This window comes from Lynx canadensis, chromosome A2, assembly GCF_007474595.2.
Source record: "Lynx canadensis isolate LIC74 chromosome A2, mLynCan4.pri.v2, whole genome shotgun sequence".
NCBI classification, from domain to species: Eukaryota; Metazoa; Chordata; class Mammalia; order Carnivora; family Felidae; genus Lynx; species Lynx canadensis.
Genome location: NC_044304.2, coordinates 20,668,091 through 20,688,868, shown reverse-complemented (window position 1 = coordinate 20,688,868; position 20,778 = coordinate 20,668,091). Strand labels below are relative to the sequence as shown.

General features: G+C 57.0%; 2 protein-coding genes across 2 annotated transcripts; both read left to right on the top strand.

The window, feature by feature from the left end:
• The first annotated feature begins 137 nt into the window (after positions 1-137).
• Positions 138-10,668, top strand: TWF2 (twinfilin actin binding protein 2). Its single transcript, XM_030306935.1, has 9 exons — positions 138-279; positions 3,909-3,986; positions 6,259-6,437; positions 6,818-6,913; positions 7,126-7,230; positions 7,375-7,500; positions 9,227-9,377; positions 9,512-9,633; positions 10,069-10,668. The coding sequence occupies exons 1-9, from the start codon at positions 255-257 to the stop codon at positions 10,234-10,236; spliced, it is 1,050 nt and encodes a 349-aa protein (XP_030162795.1). The 5' UTR covers positions 138-254; the 3' UTR covers positions 10,237-10,668.
• A 96-nt stretch (positions 10,669-10,764) lies between these two features.
• On the top strand, positions 10,765-17,808 carry TLR9 (toll like receptor 9). Its single transcript, XM_030306919.1, has 2 exons — positions 10,765-13,667; positions 14,565-17,808. The coding sequence occupies exons 1-2, from the start codon at positions 13,665-13,667 to the stop codon at positions 17,655-17,657; spliced, it is 3,096 nt and encodes a 1,031-aa protein (XP_030162779.1). The 5' UTR covers positions 10,765-13,664; the 3' UTR covers positions 17,658-17,808.
• The last annotated feature ends 2,970 nt before the right edge of the window (positions 17,809-20,778 follow it).

Below are 20,778 nucleotides of genomic sequence, written 5' to 3'. Positions count from 1 at the left end.
TCCGCGCGAAAGTCTCACCCGGAACAAGACGCGCGGTGCGCGCACGCGCGGCCCCGAGTCCCCGCCCCCTCCCGGCCTCGCCCGTCGGGGGCGGGGCGCTCTGGGCCGGGTCCTGCGGCACCGCCCGGGAAGCTGCGCGAGGCTGGGCGGCCGCCGGCACATCCTCCTCCTCCTCCTCCGGGTCCAGGCGAGTGGAGCGGGTCCAGGGCCGAGCCGAGGGCTCCAAGGGCGCTGGTGGAGCGGGGCACGGAGCCATGGCGCACCAGACGGGCATCCACGGTGAGGGAGGATGGTGGGCGGCCAGGGAGCCGAGGGTATCCGCTCGAGGCTGCGCCCCCTCCCCGGCGCTCAGCCATTCTCTCCTCCCTGGCACCAGCCTAGGGAAGCTTCCTGTTCTCTTTTGCAGCCGGCGGTCGCCTGGGGTGGGCACATATGGGGGCGTGCGACTTACTGTGCATAGTTGGGAGTGGGTGTGCATGTACACAGCTGTAGTGGAAATATCTGTGTGCCCATCTGAGCGTGGATGTGCTTGTGTGTGCCTTTCTATATATTTTTGTTCCTTTCTGGGGGTGGGTGTACCCGGATGTGCACATCTGGGGGAGTGTGCACGCATGTGCACTTGTGTGTACAGTCCTGGGTGTGCACATCTGGATGTGACTGCTTGTGTATGTCTAGGGTCATTCATGCACATGCACTAATAGCTGATTGAATGGACACTGTCGCATGGAACCATCTTTAGGCATCAGTGTTTTGTGACTGTGTGCACATGTCTGTGGGTGTCTGTGTGCACAGTTTGAGTACATCTCAATGTGCATTTGTTACCATGGATGCATGTAGCAGATGTGTCTGTGTAAGGATTGTATGGGTTTGTGTCTGTATGAGGAGGGGTCCCTGACCTTTGACTCCTCCCTGGACCCTCACATACTTGAGCAAGCTAGACTGGGGAAAACCTGGGACAGGGCCTTCAGAGTGGGATGGGGAGAGTTGCCAATCTGACCTTGACCTCTGACCTCCCTACCATTTTCCACTCTGATCTCCTGAGTCTGCCCCAGCTAGGGTTAGAAGGTGCCAGCTCCAGGCTGAAGGCAGAGAAAAGAGTCCAAATATGGGGTTTGTGAGGAGGGTCCTGGCTTTAGAGACTCCAGGCCAGCTCTCCCTACCCCAAGCCTCTCCAGCCTAGAGCATCATCCCATTCCCCAAGGGCTTAGTTTCCTCCTTACACTGGCTGGGGAGAAGCAGGAGCCAGGTGTCCTGACCCCTCCGGGGCCTCAGTGTTCCGCTCTGTCCCTAGCCTGGGAGGACTTCCTGGCCTGTGGGAAAAGCCCAGGCTGCTTGCCCAGACAGCCTGGTGGTTTGGCCATCAGCCATTCCTCCCACCACACCAGGATCCCCAGCCCGGGGACACCACCACCATCGACCAGCCTGACTGCCTGGATCTTGACTTGGCTTGTGGTTGTGGCCGCTTGGTGGCTAGACCGCCTAGAGGGTTTCCCTGGCCCCGCCCCACAGGACCAGAAAAGGCCAGAGTCTGGGTCAGGGCCAGCCTCCTACCAGGTGGGCCAGCTTCTCCAGAAAGAGCTGGAGGAGCTGGAGGGGTGGCTTCATGACTCAGCCCACAGAAGGGAACACTGCCCCCTGGACCTGCCCCTTCCTTCCCCTTTGTCTGGTCACTGCTGCTGCCTCCATCTGGAGGAGATCGGAAGCTGTGGCCCCTGCTCCCTGCTCAGGGCTGACAGGTCCTGTGGCCAGGGCTCTGCCTCACTCCTTCATTTCCCACATGGTGAGACAGGCCTGGCTAGGGGATCACTGGGAAGTGCCCATGAGCAGCTCTCTCCTTCCCATTTCTGGCCTGGGGAGGTGGAAGCTGAGATCGATTGCCCTGGATGCCCAGATGCCAGCCCAGTGTGGCCATACCTGTGGATCTGGTGACCTCAGAGCAGGGCGAGGGATGGGGGGGGGGGGGGAGGGAGGGACTTGTAACTTGAGGCTATGGGGTAAGGGGAGGGCAGGGCAGCAGAGGCAGAAGGGTGGGGGTGGGGGGAGCATGAATCTTTGATGATAGAGGCTCTGGTGTCCCAGGCCTGGCCTCTGGATTATTGATGGTGGCTGAGGAGTCATGGGGTGGGGGGCGGGGAATGTCTCTTCCACTACTGGGGTGTCACTTTGTCTTAGTAACTCTAGAAGGGGCGTGGCAGCCTCTCCCTTAGGGGAGCTTCTTGGCTTTCCCTCCCAGAAGGTCTGAGCAGGTGGAAAGGGCAGTTCAGCACAGCCTGCTCTGCCATCATTACAGTAGTAAATTTACAGTAGTAAAATTTTAAATTTAACAATTATTGGTAAAGTCCGCACTACTGAGCATTTTTTTCCCATCTACTCCTTAGCACAGCTCTCTGCACCTTGAGAGTATTAGCTCCACAGTATAGATGAGTCTGAGGCTCAGTGAGGTCAGAGGTCACACACAACTATGGGAAAGGTGGAGACCCAGAGGCCAGGCTTTTCCTCAGGGATTTGCTTGGGGTCTGCTGATAAGCAGCCCTGTCCTCGCCCAGTGGGACTGTGTCTCCATGCCATGGTACTTGGTTGGGACCCTGCTCCCCCAGAGGCCATGGAGGATGGTACACAGCCTGACTTCTCAGGCTCAGGGTCACCCTGCATGAGGGGCCCCTGAGGACATGACCAGAGTTTGTTTTCCTAAAGGCCCCCACCCCCTGCCCTCAAGCTGCCCAGTCTGGGCCCTATAAATACTCTCTGACCTCAGCTCTCCAGCTGTGTTCCTGCAGAATTCTTCTGACCCCTGGATAGCCTCAAGGTCATGCTGGCCTGGCCCTAGCACACATAGAGACCCAAGTCGGGCCCCTCCTCACTTGAACTTTGGTTTCTGTGTCTTTACCACTGGTAGATCTGTGACGTTCCTGGTCTCACCTCTGTGTTTGGGTCCTTGGTCATTGGCTGTCATCTTCCAGCTGTGCCCCAAGGACCAAGACAGGGTCTGTTTTGGAGAGTTCCTGATTGCCATTCCTCCTCTAGGAGCATTCTGGACTGCCTAAGGGCTGGGGACTTAGTGCCCCTAGCAGGGTTGTGCTAGGGCAGGGCTGTGCTAGGGCTGGGCTCAGGACCTCTCAGGGTTAGGCAGCCTGGCTGGTGGGCTGGGTGTGCATGCGTGTGTGTTTGTGTGTATGCTTTGTACATCTTCTTGCCTGGACAGATCTTAGCTGGGTTCTGCATTTGCCTATGTGTTTGTTAGCACTCTGGGGACTGTGTTCTTGTGTATGTTTGTGTGTCGAAATGTGTGTGTCCATTTATGTTTGACCAGCTGATTATGTTGTCATGTGTGAGGGTATTTGCATTTCTCCTCCACTGTGTCACATAGATGTTTATGTGTTACATTCACATGTGCTGGACTGAGCACGTACCTGATGGCACATGCAACAGGTGGTGCACGTGTGCGTGTATGTGTGCGTGTGATTGCATGTGTGTGTTAACGGACATAGTGGTCAGTGCATACTGGGGGTATGTGTTCATGTATTTCTGTGTTTGTGGATATGACAGAACTGGGAGTGTCAGAGGCCATTTCAGTGCTGGGCCTTCCTAGGGGACAGGGGACAGTTGGGGGCCATTCACTCTGGTTAGCCTGGCCTGGCCCAGAGCCTGCCCCATCCTTGAATGTGCTGGCCTATCCCTGCCTACCCTGTCACCAGAGCTATCTCAGCCAGCAGGCCACACTGCTGGCTAAATTTGGGAGCTTATGTTTGTGGACCGTGTCAGGTTCCCAGTCACATGGGGGGGCCATATTTAACCCGGCTCCCAGCTCCACCACCAGACCCCACAGGACAGAGCAGGCCCTGAACGTGTCCCTGTCCACCCTGCTCACGCTGCCTGCTTATCCCTCACCATGTTTCTTGTTCTTGTAGCCACCGAAGAGCTGAAGGAATTCTTCGCCAAGGCACGGGCTGGCTCTATCCGGCTCATCAAAGTCGTCATTGAGGACGGTGAGTGCCCCATACTGCCCCCTTTCATAAGCTAGGGCATAGGTGGGGGGCTAGACCCAGCTGCTTCTCTGGGAGCTGCCGGGACATTTGCCTCTAGCCCCTTCAGGACCTCACTTGCTCCCTCTGGGGACTGGAGGTGCTTTGTAGGAGAGCGTCACTGGTGGGCATGATCATTACCCCTGTTACACAGAACAAGAAATAAAAGCTGGGACGACAGCAAGGAGGGCCCTGCCCAGAGGTCCTGTCCACCTCCCCAGAGGCTATGTGGGGGTCAGAGGCCTAGCCAGGATGCTATGCTGGGCATGGGAGCAGGAGATCAGTGAGGCCAGGCACTGCCCCATGTGGCGAGTGCCACTCACCTCCCTCTATGATCGGTAGGCTGGCGTGGCCGGGGGGGGAGTCCCAAGGAGAAGCTGGGGCCCTGCCCTTGGGAAGTGCCCCTACAACAGGGCAAAGGGACTCATGCCCAGCTTGGTTTGACAACATGACCGGGGGATTCCAGGCTTGGCTGAGCCTTGGCCGAGCCTTGGCCTGGACACTGGGAACCTGAGGTTTGCACAGGGTGGGTGCTCCTCATATTGGGGTGGGAGTGGGTGAGCTTGAGCTGAGGCTTGAAGTGGGGGGAGGGTTTGGGGAGGTAGAGGATGAGGCTGAGGCTTGGTGGCGACTCCTCCCCTTCCCTTCGTGCTAAGGGTTGTCCCTAGAGGTGATGGGTACAGACACTGGGTGTGGGCTGGGCGCCCCATGAATCCTTGGTAGCCAGCAGTAGTGGGCCCTTTAGGGCCACCCCCCCAAATGGGCTTGGTGCCCAGCTAACTTTTCACCCATTGAATTGGTACAAAGCAAGTTCTACCCAGACCCAGAATTCACCCCAGACTTTAGTGCCAGAGCTGTGCTGGATTTTGTCCGGGGTCCCCAAGTTCAGATGCCCTCAGAGGTCAGGTCGTGGTCACTGTAGTAGGTCAAGAATGAAGGCTTCCCGTGGTGACAGGCCACAGCCTCCCTGCCCCCTGAAGAGATAGACTCATCAACCTTAGCTCTCAGCCTTCCCTGTCGCCTCCCAGACAGGACACCTCTACTAATGTTTACCAGGAGGAATCTCTAGGTGGGTTCTTATCTCTGTTCTGCATTTTAGTTGTTGGGGCACCTGGGAGTCCCCAGGAAGGTTCAGGCACCTTGACAGGGAGCCACTGCCCATCTCCTACTGAGTGAGGCTTGAGCTCCTTCTAGAGTATCCGTTAATTCCACTTATTATGTAAAACTTCCCATTTTGAAAATGTTGGCAACAAATTAAACACTGTTGGCAGTACTGTTGGGCCGACTGCCTGCTGGTTTTCACCCTTGACCCCATCTGAGTTCTAGGAGGATAGGCAAGGAGTCCGAGGCCTGCAGAGAGGCAGCTGGGCTGGTGGGCCTGGCATGTTTGGCCCTCATCAGGAGGGCCTGGTGGTCAGGTACCCCCTGGCCAGGTGTTGATTAACGCTTGCCCAGGTCTTCTGCCACCCTGGGACTGTGCACCCCTGGGCTGATGTTGGGTGCCCACCCAAGACCCTGTGGGTGGATAGGTCAAATATATGTCCAGCCTCAATGGCCCATTCAGCCAGTGTGCACCAGCCAGGGAGGTGGCCGGCCTATTGACCCCAGGCGTTAAGAGGTTTGTTAATTTGGGGGGGAGGGGACTACAGCTGGCCAGTGGCAACAGGGTACGGATTTATATAGTATCTGATAAGAGCCCCTGTCTCCCTCTTTCCCACATGCTTTTGCTCTGGCAGGTCCCTGTGGCCTGAGGCTAGGCCCCACCTCCCTCAGCACAGTTGTTCTGAGAATGGTGTGCTGCGGGTTCCCCTAGAATCTTAGGCCAAGGGAGGAGGGGAGCAGGAAGTGACACAGTGGGGCTGTGCCTGAGCAGCCATGCCAGTGGGGTGGGTCTGAGTGTGTGGGTGATTGTGAGGGGACTGCATTGTTGGTGGCTGTGGGCAGTGCAGCCACATGTCTTCTCGTGTTTGTCCGTGCTTAGTTACCTGTGGGAGCATTCTCGAGGCCATTTCTGTGCATATGTGTGTGCGTTCATATAGCTGGCAGCTCTGTGCTTCATTCATTCGTTCGCTTGTTCGCAGATTCAGTCACGTAGCCTCATCTTTCAGGGACTTGGGGGCTCCAGGGAAAGGTGGGTGGAGTGGCCGGCAGACCTGAGCCCCAGCCAAGAAGGCCCACGGTCTGAGGTGGGTATGGGAGATGGCTACTCCTTGGCTCACCCGGCCTCTGCCCCCAGAGCAGCTCGTGCTAGGTGCCTCGCGGGAGCTGGCGGGCTGCTGGGACCAGGACTACGACAGGGCCGTGCTGCCGCTGCTGGATGCCCAGCAGCCCTGTTATCTGCTCTACCGCCTGGACTCGCAGAACGCCCAGGGCTTCGAGTGGCTCTTCCTCGCCTGGTCACCTGACAATTCTCCTGTGAGTCCTAGGGATCCCTGCCCAGTTCCCAGACCAGGGGAGAGGGGAAGCTGGATCTGAATGAAATAACAAGACCCTGCCCTGGGAAGTCCAAGGGGAGAGATACCAGGTTCTGCCTCAGAGTCTGAAACAGGACAAGGCCCTGTGCTTGGAGCCCGATGTCTCCCAGAGGCCCCCCAGCCACCTCAGCCTGGCTCTGGGAGGCAGAGATGTTGGGCTGGGGAGGCTCCACCCACTCTTGTCCTCGCACCCTGCTGCGCCCTCTGCTGGGTATATGGGCACAAAGCGATGACCTGGTCCCCACCCAGAGGCTCTGGCCTGCTTCTCTAGAGAGACAGCGCTGCCCGGATGGGTCTCACAGCTTAGCTCCTGTCCTTCAGGTGCGGCTGAAGATGCTGTATGCAGCCACACGGGCTACAGTGAAGAAGGAGTTTGGGGGCGGCCACATCAAGGATGAGCTCTTTGGGACTGTGAAGGTAGGCTCCCTAGGCCAGGCCCCACCAAGCTGGGATCACAGGCCCACAGAGTGTGGGATGTTATGCAGGGTCTCATAGGAAGTGGGTGCCAGGCTTGGGGAGGAGTGGAGAGGGCTGGGAAAGTCCAGGGGCTGCAAGCTGGGGTGCTCAGTGGGCTTCTGCCAGCCCAGCAACCCAAGGTGCCCATTTATGCTTCTGCATCCACTGGCCAGGATGACCTCTCCTTTGCTGGGTACCAGAAGCACCTCTCGTCCTGTGCAGCGCCTGCCCCGTTGACCTCAGCTGAGAGAGAGCTTCAGCAGATCCGTATTAACGAGGTGGGTGCACCAGACCAATGGTCAAAAGTCCCACCCTGAGGCCCTCCAGGTAACGTTAGGCCCAGCTGGCCGGGCCTGTGCTCCAGTGGGGCTACACCCTGGTTAGGCAGGTAAGGGCCTCACTCACTCTTTACTCGTCCCCAGGTGAAGACGGAGATCAGCGTGGAGAGCAAGCACCAGACCCTGCAGGGCCTCACCTTCCCACTGCAGCCGGCAGCCCAGAGGGCACTTCAGCAGCTCAAACAGAAGACCATCAACTACATCCAGCTGGTGGGTGCCTGTCCCTGCCCCAGGCACACATGCAGGGCACACCGTGCCCCTCCTCTGCTCTTGCTCAGACATGTGCACAGATGTGCATTCAGTACCCAGTCTGTCCTCTTCAGCTCACCTATGTACTTGTGGGGACCCACTCTCCCCCCTCCTGCACCCCTGTCGCTCCCTGTTCCTGTTTGAGTACAGACGCCTCATACAGTAGATGCAATGTGTTCCCCTGCCTTGCCCAGTCCTTGCTCACATGCAGGGACATGTGTGAGACACTGTCCCTCATTCTGCCCTTCTTACTGTGTACACGTACTCAGCCTGGAGTTCACACTGACTCCTCAGACCTGAGCCCCTTCCTGTCCTAGACTCCCTCTGCAGCTCCCCTGACTGCCCCCTTCCCCAGGTTGGGTCTTTCTGCTCCAGTGGCCTAGGCTTCCCGCTTTCTTTCTTTTTCTTTTTCTTTTTTTTTGAATGTTTACGTATTTATTTTTGAAACAGAAAGCACGTGCTCATGCATGCATGAGCAGGGGAGGGGCAGAGAGGGCAAGAGAGAATCCCAAGCAGGCTCTGTGCTGTTAGCACAGACCCCAGCACAGGGCTCAGTCTTCTGAACTGTGAGATCATGACTTTAAATCAAGAGTCAGGGAGCGCCTGGGTGGCTCAGTCAGTTAAGCATCCAACTCTTGGTTTTGGCTCAGGTCATGATCTTATGGTTTGTGAGTTCGAGCCCCTCGTTGGGCTCCACAGTGACAGTGCAGAACCTGCTTGGGATTCTCTCTCTCTCTTTGCCCTTCTCCTGCTCAAATGTGCTATGTCTCTCTCTCTGTCTCGCTCTCTCAAAATAAATACACAATTGAAAAAAAGGGGGGGGCACCTGGGTGGCTCAGTCAGTTGAGTATCCGACTTCAGCTTAGGTCACTATGTCGCAGTTTATGAGTTCGAGCCCTACATGGGGCTCTCCACTGTCAGCACAGAGCCTGCTTTGGAGCCTCTGTCCCCCTCTCTCTCTCTCTGCCCCTCTCTTTGCCCCTCCCCCACTCATTTTAAATAAAACATTAAAAAAATAAAAAAAGAAATCAAGAGGAGGACGCTTAACTAACTGAGCCACCCAGGTACGCCTTCTTTTTTTTTTTTAATGTAAGCCCTATGCCTGTGAGTCCTGGGTGGCTCGGTTGAGTGTCCGACTTCATCTCAGGTCATGATCTCGCGGTTCACAAGTTTGAGCTCTGTGTCAGGCTCTGTTCTGACAGCTCAGAGCCTGGAGCCTGCTTCAGATTCTGTGTCTGCCTCTCTCTCTGCCCCTCCCCTGCTTGTGCTCTTTCTCTTTCTCAAAAATAAGTAAAAACATTAAAGCCCCAACGTGGGGCTTGAACTCACAAGATCGAGTCACATGTTCCGCTGACTGAGCTAGCCAAGTGCTCCTAGACTTCCCCATTCCAAGCAAAATGATGTGTCCCCCAAGAGGCCTCTCCCTCAGGTGGAGACCTTCCCCACTGTCCTGTCCACTGCCCCTGGTGGGACTTTCTCCTCTCGTAGAGCTTTCAAAGGCAGAGGTGGGGGCTCAGGAGTGGCCTTTTCGCGGGGACCCCATGGTGGATGGCCACTGAGGTGGGGAATCCTGGGAAAGGGAGACCACAGTCAGACTCCTGCCTGTCACCTTGGGGACTTCTTGTTTGCTAGGGTGGGTCCGGGCCCTCTGCTGCTCAGGCCCTCACCTCGCCCTTACCCTTGGTAGAAGCTGGACCTGGAGCGGGAGACCATTGAGCTGGTGCACACAGAGCCCACGGAAGTGGCCCAGCTGCCCTCGAGGGTGCCCCGAGATGCTGCCCGCTACCACTTCTTCCTCTACAAGCACACCCATGAGGGTGACCACCTTGAGTCTGTGGGTGAGTGGCCACAGCAGCGCCCCCACGCCCATGGCTGAATAGAAGCAGCACTGGCCTATGGCTGGGTGGGCTTGCTGCAGGGGGCGTGGGTCAGCAGGTCCCCCAGCCTCTGCTCACGTCCCCATCCCCCACAGTGTTCATCTACTCGATGCCGGGGTACAAGTGCAGCATCAAGGAGCGCATGCTCTATTCCAGCTGTAAGAGTCGCCTCCTCGACTCCGTGGAGCAGGACTTCCAGCTGGAGATCTCCAAGAAGGTGGGTGCCCATTCCCCAGAGCCTCATCAACCAAGGGGCCTTTAACACCACCCTCCACATGGGGCATTGGAGTCCCAAGACAGTGGCAGGGCAGGGGTCATTATTGCCTTGTGGGATGGACGTGGATGAGGCCCAAGGGGTAGTAGCATGCATTCCCAAGATGCCCATCTGACTGGTGGCATGGACAAGCCCTTGTCTTGGCTGCCCATGACTCTGCTCTCCCAGGGTCTGAAAGGCAGATAGGGTGTCACCAAGGCGTGCAGGGCAGTGGGCCCCAGCAATGTGTTCCTGGAGGTGGCATTTCAGGTGGGGGGATCTGGGAGGAGACCCCAAGGCTAGAGTGTGAGAGGTCAAGGGGCTGCCCTAGGAGTGGAGGTGACCAAGGGTGGTATGTGTCGGGGGCCCCCCACCAGACCACTGCCTTGCCCCATGCAGATTGAGATTGGAGATGGGGCGGAGCTGACAGCCGAGTTCCTCTACGACGAGGTGCACCCCAAACAACACGCCTTCAAGCAGGCCTTCGCCAAGCCCAAGGGCCCAGGGGGCAAGCGGGGCCACAAGCGCCTCATCCGTGGTCCTGGCGAGAACGGGGATGACAGCTAGGTGGCTGGACCTGAGCTGCCCGGCATGTGGACTGTGGGGCTGTGTGCCCCACCGCTCCCGGCCACCTGCCTCCTTCCCAGCCTGGGCTCCAGGGGAGGGTTGCTTCTTGTGGGGCAGGAGGGCTGCTGACAGAACACTCTTGCAGCTTCTGAGAGCCACTGGAGCTGGCATTTTGTGACCTTCCCCTGTTGCTGTCCCTGCCTCTCATCTGTGTGCCCAGGGGGTCTGGGGACCCTGCCTGCCTGGCTCAAGGGCGCTGGGTAGGGAGCCTAGAATGAGCTTGGCCCCCAGGGGAACTGAGACTAGGATCCTAGCACATCCCAGAAGCCTTGGCCACAGGGGTGGGTTTAGTCAGGGCTGGGGTAGGGTGTCCCTGCAGAATAAGATGGTTGAATGCTGTATTTTTTAAAGAATAAAATATTTTTAAATCAACACCTGAGTCTGGCCCTGAGGGATCCGCCTCTGACACTGGGAATCGGGAGGCCCCGTGTATATAACTGCATGCTTTCACCTTCGAAGCGGGTCTGTGAGCCTGTTAGGTGGGGCTCCAGCACTCCTGGCTACAGGTGTATGGGAAGACGTATGTCTGTGTGCGTGAGAACCCAAGCCTCACACAGGTCCCCTTGTTGACAGGAGCTTGGCCCAAAAGGCAGGCACACCTTCACGGTGATATGGAGCATCTGGGTGTATTAGTGTCCTGTGGCTGCTGTAACAAAATACCATAAGCTTAGTGGCTTAAACCCCCACATATTTACTATCTTAGCACTTCTTGTGAACCTAACAAGGTCAAAGTCTGATAGGGCTGAAATCCAGTTGCTGGCAGGACTTGTTCCTTTGGGAGGAGGGGGGGGAGCATCTGTCACCTTGTCCGGCTTGAAAGGCTGCCTGCATTCCCTGCTCCCATCTTCAAACCAGAGAGGTGGTATCTCCGATCCTGCTTCCCGGTCACATGCCTCCTTCAGTAGTCAGACCCCCTGTGCCTCTGTCTCAAAGATGCTTGTGATTATATTCACCTCCCCGCTTTCCAGATACTCTCCCCGCTCAGGATCCTTCACTTCCTCCCACCTGCAAGGCCCCTTTTATCCTGTATAGTAACATATTCATAGATTCTAGGGATTAGGATGTGGATCTCCTTGGGGCATTCTTCAGTCTGCCACACTGGGTACATTCTGCCTGCTGGGCTTCCTGGCCTCTTTGGGGCTGCGGCATGGATCTTGGACCTCTGGATCTTGGTGTCTCCAGTCCACACGTGTGTGTGTGCGTGCAGACCTGTCAGCTCGTTGGCCCTCTCCCTCATATTTGCGTTTCTGCCCACAAGGGTCTGGCTCCCTGGTCCCAGGGTCTCTGGGAGGGACTCTTTAGGCTTGGGATTCAGTGGGAGCCAGAAATTCAGTCTGTACCTGAGAAGGGGGTGGGAGACCCCTCCTATGCCAGGTGGGAGGTGTGTAGGGATGGAGACATGAGGGGTCAGTGGCTGGGACTCAGCTGCTGAATGGGCACTGTCCTTTCTTTGGGGAGCACATCTTGGGCTGGGGCTCAGGGGAGTGTCCCATCCCTGAGGCCTTTCCCAGCCCCTACTAAAGACCCTAGAATTACAAAGAGGAGAGCTGGAACCCTAGTTAGGATCTAGAGAGGGTGGCCTGTCCTCATCCATCCCCAAACACTGGTTCCTAGGTGGGCAGGAAGACCGTGCCATCACTCCCACACTGCTAAAGCCCTGGGCCTGTGTGCCAGCTGGATGCCTGGCAGCCTGGAACCTACCTTCCAGGATAGCCACCCAGAGGTGGGCATGGAAAAGCAAGGGTAGCAGGTATCTAGCCCAAGCCAAAGCCCTATTTGTTCATTCATTAATTCATCCAGCCATCATTCAGAGACATTCTGTGCCTGCCTAGAGCTGAGTGCTGGAGACTCATGGGCTTAGCAAATCGTGACCACCTTATGCTGTTCTGGGCACTCTCGGCCCTGGGTATACAGACAAAAAGAGTCTTCCCATTAAGAAGCAGACATTCCAGCAGGGGAATAAGACAAACTACAAGAAACCATGGAAAATCAATGGTATGACGTGTTAGCAGGTAAAAACTTAGGACGAAGAAAAGCAGCAGGTAAAAGGGGCTTAGGAGTGCCAGATCCAGGGTGAGAGGTGTAAAAGAAGGTTGGGGAAGGCCTCCAGAGGGTAATGTGTGAGCTGAGATATAAAGGGGGCAATGGAAGGGGCCATGTGAATATCTAGGAAAAGAGCTTCCAGGCAGAGCGAACAGTAAGTCCAAAGGCCCTGGGGTGGGAAACTGCATGGGACTATTCAAGCCAGAGAAAGGAGGCCAGTGTGGGTGGAGACCAGTCAGGGAGGCAATGGGAGGCCAGATCCCATAGGACTTTTTTGGCCATTATGTGGACTGTGCCTTTGATTCCAGAAAGGGCCAAGGAGGAGTCTGAGCAGAGGAAGGACGTAACGTGACTTAGAGGCTCAATGTGAATAGGCTGTGGGGTAGGAGAGCAGAAGCAGGGCAACCCACGACTTGGTGGTAACTGCACTGGTCTAGGAAGAGATGATGGCGGCTCAGGCCAGGCCGGTGAATGTGGAGATGGTGGGCGATGGGCAGATTCTGAAGGTGGAGCCAACAAGACTTGCTGAGGGGCCCAGGTCACCCTGAGACTTTGGGCCTGTTATGATCTACTGGGTCAGAGGGAGCATGTGAAGATCCACCCAGCTGGCCCAGCTGTGGGGTGGGGTAGGTGCTTGGACAGGCCCCCAGGCACACTGGGGATGCAGATGAGGAGGCCCTGCTCCTGGAGGAAGTGGCTAGCTGTGGTGGAGGCAGGTGCAGCCTGGCTGGGGCCAATGCTGCTGTGCTCCCGGGTATGTCAGGCCCTGTGGAGCTCTGGGGACGGGGCCGCAGGGACAGGAAAAGGGCAGATGTGGGAACCACTGGCCCGAGAGAGCTCCCTTTGGGGCAGGGGCCGAGGGGCTGAGGTGTGAGGGTGAGAGTCTTCTTGGGACAGGGTGCCCTGACATCGGGTCAGCACGCCCAGCCCACGTCCAGCACTGCCCTCAATTCCAGTTTCTCATTGGCCTGACGCTGGGCTCTGGGCCTCCGTCTCTCCCTGATAACAGGTGTGAGGCCCTCTCCAGCTGTGGCACACTGTTGGGATAGGGTGGGGGGCAGTGGGGGAGTGGAAAGAGGAAGGAGTGAAGGGGCTGTCTGTGTCTGCCTATGCAAATGGCCTCTGACTCACCACACCACCCACCACCTCTCGCTGTGGGCAGGATGGGGGCGAGGGAGGGGGCTACTGTGTTATTTCTAAATTCTCACTTCCTCTGTTCTCTGAGCCTACACTGTGGGAAGGGTCTGTGAGCTCCAGGCATTCTTCTCTGCCATCGCTGCCCAGTCTGCCATCCAGACCCTCTGGAGAAGCCCCTACTCCCTGTCATGGTAGGACAGCAGCCCTCAGGCCCCCAGGGAAGGGGGGCAGTGGGAAGTGGTGAGGAAGAGGCGGGTTTGGTGGCTGCAGACAATAGTGAAGGGGGTTATCCCCCAACCTGGCCCTGGGGACACTCACTGAACCCTGAAGATATCAGACCAGGCGCCTTTCTCTAGGCAATGAGACCCAAACCCATTGTGTGGATAAGAAGGCTGAGGCCTAGGGCTTCAATCAGTGGAGGCAAGGGGGCTACAAGCAAGGTGGACACGACAGGACTAGGCCCTGTCTGGCCCGTTGCTGCCCACCCCCTCTGATCTGTTCTGACCTACAGTGGGTTGAGTGCTTGGGCTGGGAGAGGTGGGTAGAGGGGGAAGAGCTGGGCAGTGCCCATCCCAGCCAGGGCCCTGGGTGGTCCTCAGCCTGGACCCCAGCAGAAGACCCTCATTCCTTCCTGGGACTTGGCCAAAGGGAGAGGGAGGAGTTGGGGGAGGTTGGTGGAGGACACAGGGGGCTTTTCAGGGTGGCTGCATGGAAGGGAGCCAGATGACTCCTTGCTCAGGAAGGAAGAGAAATGACCTCTGAGGAAGGAAAAGGGAAAGTCAGGGAGAACCTGGTGGGCCTGTTGACTGCCTGCCTGGCTCTCCTGTCTGGCTGGGGTTTGGTTTTGAGTAAAATTTCTAGATCGTGATTCTGGATTCCAGGTTGCAGAAGCAGTTCTGAGTTGAAGGCTGGGTCTGAGACTTGAGTCTAAGTTCTCCGTGAGGCCTAGAAGTGGGGTGGGTGCTGGGCAGAGAGGCAAGAGCCTCCCCGGGGAAGGCTTGGGGAGAGGGTTTAGGAGCCCTGTTGGGAGACCCCAGGAAGGGGGGCAGGTGGATTTGGGCTGGGGCTGCACACTCACAGTCCCGCAGGGCCCCTGCCGTGGCGCCCTGCACCCCCTGTCTCTCCTGGTGCAGGCTGCCGCGCTGGCCGTGGCCCTGGCCCAGGGCACCCTGCCTGCCTTCCTGCCCTGTGAGCTCCAGCGCCACGGCCTGGTGAATTGCGACTGGCTGTTCCTCAAGTCCGTGCCCCACTTTTCGGCAGCAGCGCCCCGTGGTAACGTCACCAGCCTTTCCCTGTACTCCAACCGCATCCACCACCTCCACGACTCCGACTTTGTCCACCTGTCCAGCCTGCGGCGTCTCAACCTCAAATGGAACTGCCCACCTGCCAGCCTCAGCCCCATGCACTTCCCCTGTCACATGACCATTGAGCCCCACACCTTCCTGGCCGTGCCCACCCTGGAAGAGCTGAACCTGAGCTACAACAGCATCACGACAGTACCCGCCCTGCCCAGTTCCCTCGTGTCCCTGTCCTTGAGCCGTACCAACATCCTGGTGCTGGACCCTGCCAACCTCGCAGGGCTGCACTCCCTGCGCTTCCTGTTCCTGGATGGCAACTGCTACTACAAGAACCCCTGCCCGCAAGCCCTGCAGGTGGCCCCGGGTGCCCTCCTTGGCCTGGGCAACCTTACACACCTGTCACTCAAGTACAACAACCTCACTGCGGTGCCCCGCGGCCTGCCCCCCAGCCTGGAGTACCTGCTATTGTCCTACAACCACATCATCACCCTGGCACCTGAGGACCTGGCCAACCTGACCGCCCTGCGTGTGCTCGATGTGGGTGGGAACTGCCGTCGCTGTGACCACGCCCGCAACCCCTGTATGGAGTGCCCCAAGGGCTTCCCGCACCTGCACCCTGACACCTTCAGCCACCTGAGCCACCTCGAAGGCCTGGTGTTGAAGGACAGCTCTCTCTACAACCTGAACCCCAGATGGTTCCATGCCCTGGGCAACCTCATGGTGCTGGACCTGAGTGAGAACTTCCTATACGACTGCATCACCAAAACCACAGCCTTCCAGGGCCTGACCCAGCTGCGCAGACTCAACTTGTCTTTCAATTACCACAAGAAGGTGTCCTTTGCCCACCTGCATCTGGCGCCCTCCTTCGGGAGCCTGCTCTCCCTGCAGCAGCTGGACATGCATGGCATCTTCTTCCGCTCGCTCAGCAAGACCACGCTCCGGTCACTGGTCCACCTGCCCATGCTCCAGAGTCTGCACCTGCAGATGAACTTCATCAATCAGGCCCAGCTCAGCATCTTCGGGGCCTTCCCTGGCCTGCGATACGTGGACCTGTCAGACAACCGCATAAGTGGAGCCATGGAGCTGGCGGCTGCCACGGGGGAGGTGGATGGTGGGGAGAGAGTCCGGCTGCCATCTGGGGACCTAGCTCTGGGCCCACCGGGCACCCCTAGCTCCGAGGGCTTCATGCCAGGCTGCAAGACCCTCAACTTCACCTTGGACCTGTCACGGAACAACCTAGTGACAATCCAGCCAGAGATGTTTGCCCGGCTCTCGCGCCTCCAGTGCCTGCTCCTGAGCCGCAACAGCATCTCGCAGGCAGTCAACGGCTCACAATTTATGCCGCTGACCAGCCTGCAGGTGCTGGACCTGTCCCATAACAAGCTGGACCTGTACCATGGGCGTTCTTTCACGGAGCTGCCGCGGCTGGAGGCCCTGGACCTCAGCTACAACAGCCAGCCCTTCAGCATGCAGGGCGTGGGTCACAACCTCAGCTTTGTGGCACAGCTGCCGGCCCTGCGCTATCTCAGCCTGGCGCACAACGACATCCACAGCCGTGTGTCCCAGCAGCTCTGCAGCGCCTCGCTGCGGGCCTTGGACTTCAGTGGCAATGCCTTGAGCCGGATGTGGGCCGAGGGAGACCTGTATCTCCGCTTCTTCCGAGGCCTGAGGAGCCTGGTCCGGTTGGATCTGTCCCAGAATCGCCTGCATACCCTCTTGCCACGCACCCTGGACAACCTCCCCAAGAGCCTGCGGCTGCTGCGTCTCCGTGACAATTATCTGGCTTTCTTCAACTGGAGCAGCCTGGTCCTCCTCCCCAGGCTGGAAGCCCTGGACCTGGCGGGAAACCAGCTGAAGGCCCTGAGCAACGGCAGCTTGCCTAACGGGACCCAGCTCCAGAGGCTGGACCTCAGCAGCAACAGCATCAGCTTCGTGGCCTCCAGCTTTTTTGCTCTGGCCACAAGGCTGCGAGAGCTCAACCTCAGTGCCAACGCCCTCAAGACGGTGGAGCCCTCCTGGTTTGGTTCTCTAGCGGGCACCCTGAAAGTCCTAGATGTGACTGGCAACCCCCTGCACTGCGCCTGTGGGGCGGCCTTCGTGGACTTCTTGCTGGAGGTGCAGGCTGCAGTGCCCGGCCTGCCAGGCCACGTCAAGTGTGGCAGTCCAGGTCAGCTCCAGGGCCGCAGCATCTTTGCGCAGGATCTGCGCCTCTGCCTGGATGAGGCCCTCTCCTGGGACTGTTTTGGCCTCTCACTGCTGACCGTGGCCCTGGGCCTGGCCGTGCCCATGCTGCACCACCTCTGTGGCTGGGACCTCTGGTACTGCTTCCACCTGTGCCTGGCCTGGCTGCCCCGGCGGGGGCGGCGGCAGGGCGCGGATGCCCTGCCCTACGATGCCTTTGTGGTCTTCGACAAGGCACAGAGCGCGGTGGCCGACTGGGTGTACAACGAGCTGCGGGTACGGCTAGAGGAGCGCCGTGGACGCCGAGCGCTCCGCCTGTGCCTGGAGGAACGTGACTGGCTACCCGGTAAAACGCTCTTTGAGAACCTGTGGGCCTCAGTTTACAGCAGCCGCAAGATGCTGTTTGTGCTGGCCCACACAGACAGGGTCAGCGGCCTCTTGCGCGCCAGCTTTCTGCTGGCCCAGCAGCGCCTGCTGGAGGACCGCAAGGACGTTGTGGTGCTGGTGATCCTGCGCCCCGACGCCCACCGCTCCCGCTATGTGCGGCTGCGCCAGCGCCTCTGCCGCCAGAGCGTCCTCCTCTGGCCCCACCAGCCCAGTGGCCAGCGCAGCTTCTGGGCCCAGCTGGGCACGGCCCTGACCAGGGACAACCAGCACTTCTATAACCAGAACTTCTGCCGGGGCCCCACGACGGCAGAGTGACCGCCCAGCACCCCAAGCCTCCTACACCTTGCCTGTCTGCCTGGGATGCCGGGCCTGCTGGCCCTGCAACACCACTGCTCTGCCTCCCCAACTCCCACCCCTGGCATATAGCAGATGCTCAATAAATGCTACTAGTAGGCTGAATGGCTAACCCTGAGCTCACTGAAGGTGTGAGTGGGAGGAAAGAAGGGAGAATTCGCCAGGCTTTCCTTCCTAAAGTGAGGAGGGACAAGAGGTGATTTGAGAGAAATTGAAAGGAGAAAAAGGGAGGGCCCACAGGACACAGGTCTGCAGGGGAGGGAAGCTGCTAAGGGCAGCTGCTTGGTCTGGAAAGCAGGCTGGGTCTCCTGCCCCTTTTAACCCCTCCCCATGTGTCCTGCTGTCCCCAGGCTGGGTCAGTACCTCTCTGTTGTATATTGGTCTCAGGATCTGTCTCCCACACCTGCAGGACTGAAAATGGCTTGAAGGCAGAGAACTTAATATATAATTAAATAATATAAAATTTATAAATATATAAAATATAATATATAAATATATAATAATAATAAATATAAATAATAATAAATAATAAATATAAAATATATAAAATATAACATATAAAATATATTTTATAAATATAAAATATAATATATAATTAAATAATATAAAAATAAATACAAATTAAATAATATATATGTATATATATTATACTTATATAATAAGTATAACATATAAGTATACTTATATATTATATACTTATAAGTATATAAGTATAATATATGCTTATATATTATACTTATATAATACTAATATTATACTTATATATTTAAAGTTTATTTACTTTTGAGAGAGGGAGAGCACAAGAGGGGTTGGGAGTGGGGGGAGGGAGTGGGGGAGGGGCAGAGAGAGAGGGGGACAGAGGATCTGAAGTGCCATTAGATCGTGAAGGAGCACCACGAGATCATGACCAAAGTCTGATGCTTAACTGACTGAGCCACCTGGGTGCCTCAGACCTGCTTCATTTCTGCCCCCTGGCAAAGTCCTGAGAAGCAGCAGCCCTGGGGAGCATTCATTCCCAAGCCAAGGGGGAAAGCTTTGTCGGGAGTTCAGAGGGACATTTGTGCCCTCTGGTGGCCATGCCTGTGCTGTGCCTAAGAGGCTGGCCCAGGCTGGGGAGAGGCCCTCGGGTAGCTCCCCAAAGCAAGGAGCTGGGAGCCACAGAAGATTCTAGAGTGAGCTCACAGCCAGTCCCCTTCTGTTTTCACCTAGAGTGCATGCTGGGTCTCTGTTCTGACATCAAAGGGACACCTGGGTGAGCCACGACCTGGCTACAAAAGTGGGCCTGCCTTCCCTGCCCTTGCCTTTCACAGCTGATTGCATTTAGGTGGGAGACACAGCCACATCTGATGAGGGTGAAGTATGTGTGTGCATTTCTAGTTTTTATATCCAGTGTAGGGTTCCAGACATTGCTCGAAGCACCAATGACCAGTGTTTGGAGACAGACTGATAGAGTCTGCACTCAAGTGTGTGGGGAGTTGTGGGTCATGTCAGGCCTGGAGCCTTGGAGGTTGCTTTGTCCTGGGTTGCTGCTTCACTGTCCCCACAGCTGAGCCTACCTTTTGAGGAGAAGAGACATGTACAGCCAGAAAGTTGGAGCTGGGACCTGGGGTGGCAGCAGAGTGGAAGCAGTTTGGCTGGCTCGGGATGGTTGGAGGCCAGCCCAGTTGCTCCAGGACTCTTAGGGTGGAAGACTGGAGCTGGCCACAGTCTTGGCTGGTCTTGCAGCCTGATTGTGGGCAGCCCTGGGGTCAGGGGGTGGGGTGCTGCTTTTGCCCCCCGCTCCAGGGCATAATTGGGAAAGAAATATGGGCCACCTTCCTCTTTCTGACTTGGGCACAGGGGCTCCTATGGCAGGCTGGTGGCCTCTGTTACCTGCTTTCCAGCTGGAAAGACAGAAAGGTCTGATCTACCAGTCAGAAGTCCCACATAGGACAGCCTGGGTCGCTCAGTCAAACAGTTAAGCATCTGACTCTTGTTTTCAGCTCAGGTTATGATCTCACGGTTTTTGTGGGGATCAAGCCCTGCATTGGGCTTCATGCTGACAACACGGAGCCTGCTTGGGATTCTCTCTCTCCCTCTCTCTCTTCCCCTACCCCCCCACCACTCTCTCTCAAAATAAACTTAAAAAAAAAAAGTCCCACATGGGCTCTATCCTGCCTCTTGAGAGGGCCTCTCAGCTTCTGGAGGAGCAGGCAGAAGGAATGGCATGGCCCCACGTACTTCCTTGGCCTGTGCCTGGGGAGAAAAGAGAACAAGAACTTTCACTCAGGCTGGAGTCTAGGGGAGGCCCTTGCCAAACAGCTCTTAGGCTGTTCCGGCCACACCTAGGAGCGGGAAGCAGGGCCCAATCCAGGGCCCCATGTTTTGCATGCAGGGGACACTATTTGCCTATATCTCAGGACAGCTGAGTCTGTCCTCAGGCAGTTCCCAGACGGAACCTTCATGTACCCACCTACCTCATGCTCACAGTTCTGGTTCTTTTGGGGCCTCAGATTCAGAAGAGCATTTTAGAGATGAAGCATGGGGGCTATGGTAGAATGACTGTTGGCTTAAGTGAGTCTGAATATACATGGCCCTAGGTTCAACCTACAGAAAAAAGTTCTGCTGTTGTCCCCAGGATCAGAAGGGACAGAGCTCCATTATCCCAAGTCCTGGGCTTGGGTGGGACTGCTGAGAGGGACTGCCATGGCGCTGTGTTCAAGAAGGGCACCCGTGGCTGGCTCCAGGCCCTCTCTTCTGCACTGCTGGACGTGGAGCATGAGCACCAGCTGTGGCCTGGCTCTGTAAGGCTGGGGAAGAGTGGCACTCAAGTCAGCTCACCTGGGCTAAGTACTGGCTCTGCCATTTGGATTATCTTGGGCGGTGGGCGACCTCCCCTTTGGAGCCTCAGTTTGCTCATCTGTAAATAGGGGTGGCCGGGGTTACTCTGCAGGCTGTTAGAAGGCTTGGTGCTAACGTGTGTGAAGGTCTGAGAAACCTAGCAGCCCCCAGTCATCATTATTAGGTAAGGGGCTCATGCTGATGTGGCTTTGCTTTTTCATCTCTGTACCCAGAGACTGACCCTCCACCTGGAGCACTGAAC

Bases quoted from the DNA above. Each gene is read 5' to 3' on its own strand.
- TWF2 (XM_030306935.1), top strand. From the start codon at position 255: ATGGCGCACCAGACGGGCATCCACG. The intron at 3,987-6,258 runs GTGAGTGCCCCA...CTCTGCCCCCAG, and splicing joins CAAAGTCGTCATTGAGGACG to AGCAGCTCGTGCTAGGTGCC. The intron at 7,231-7,374 runs GTGGGTGCACCA...ACTCGTCCCCAG, and splicing joins AGCAGATCCGTATTAACGAG to GTGAAGACGGAGATCAGCGT.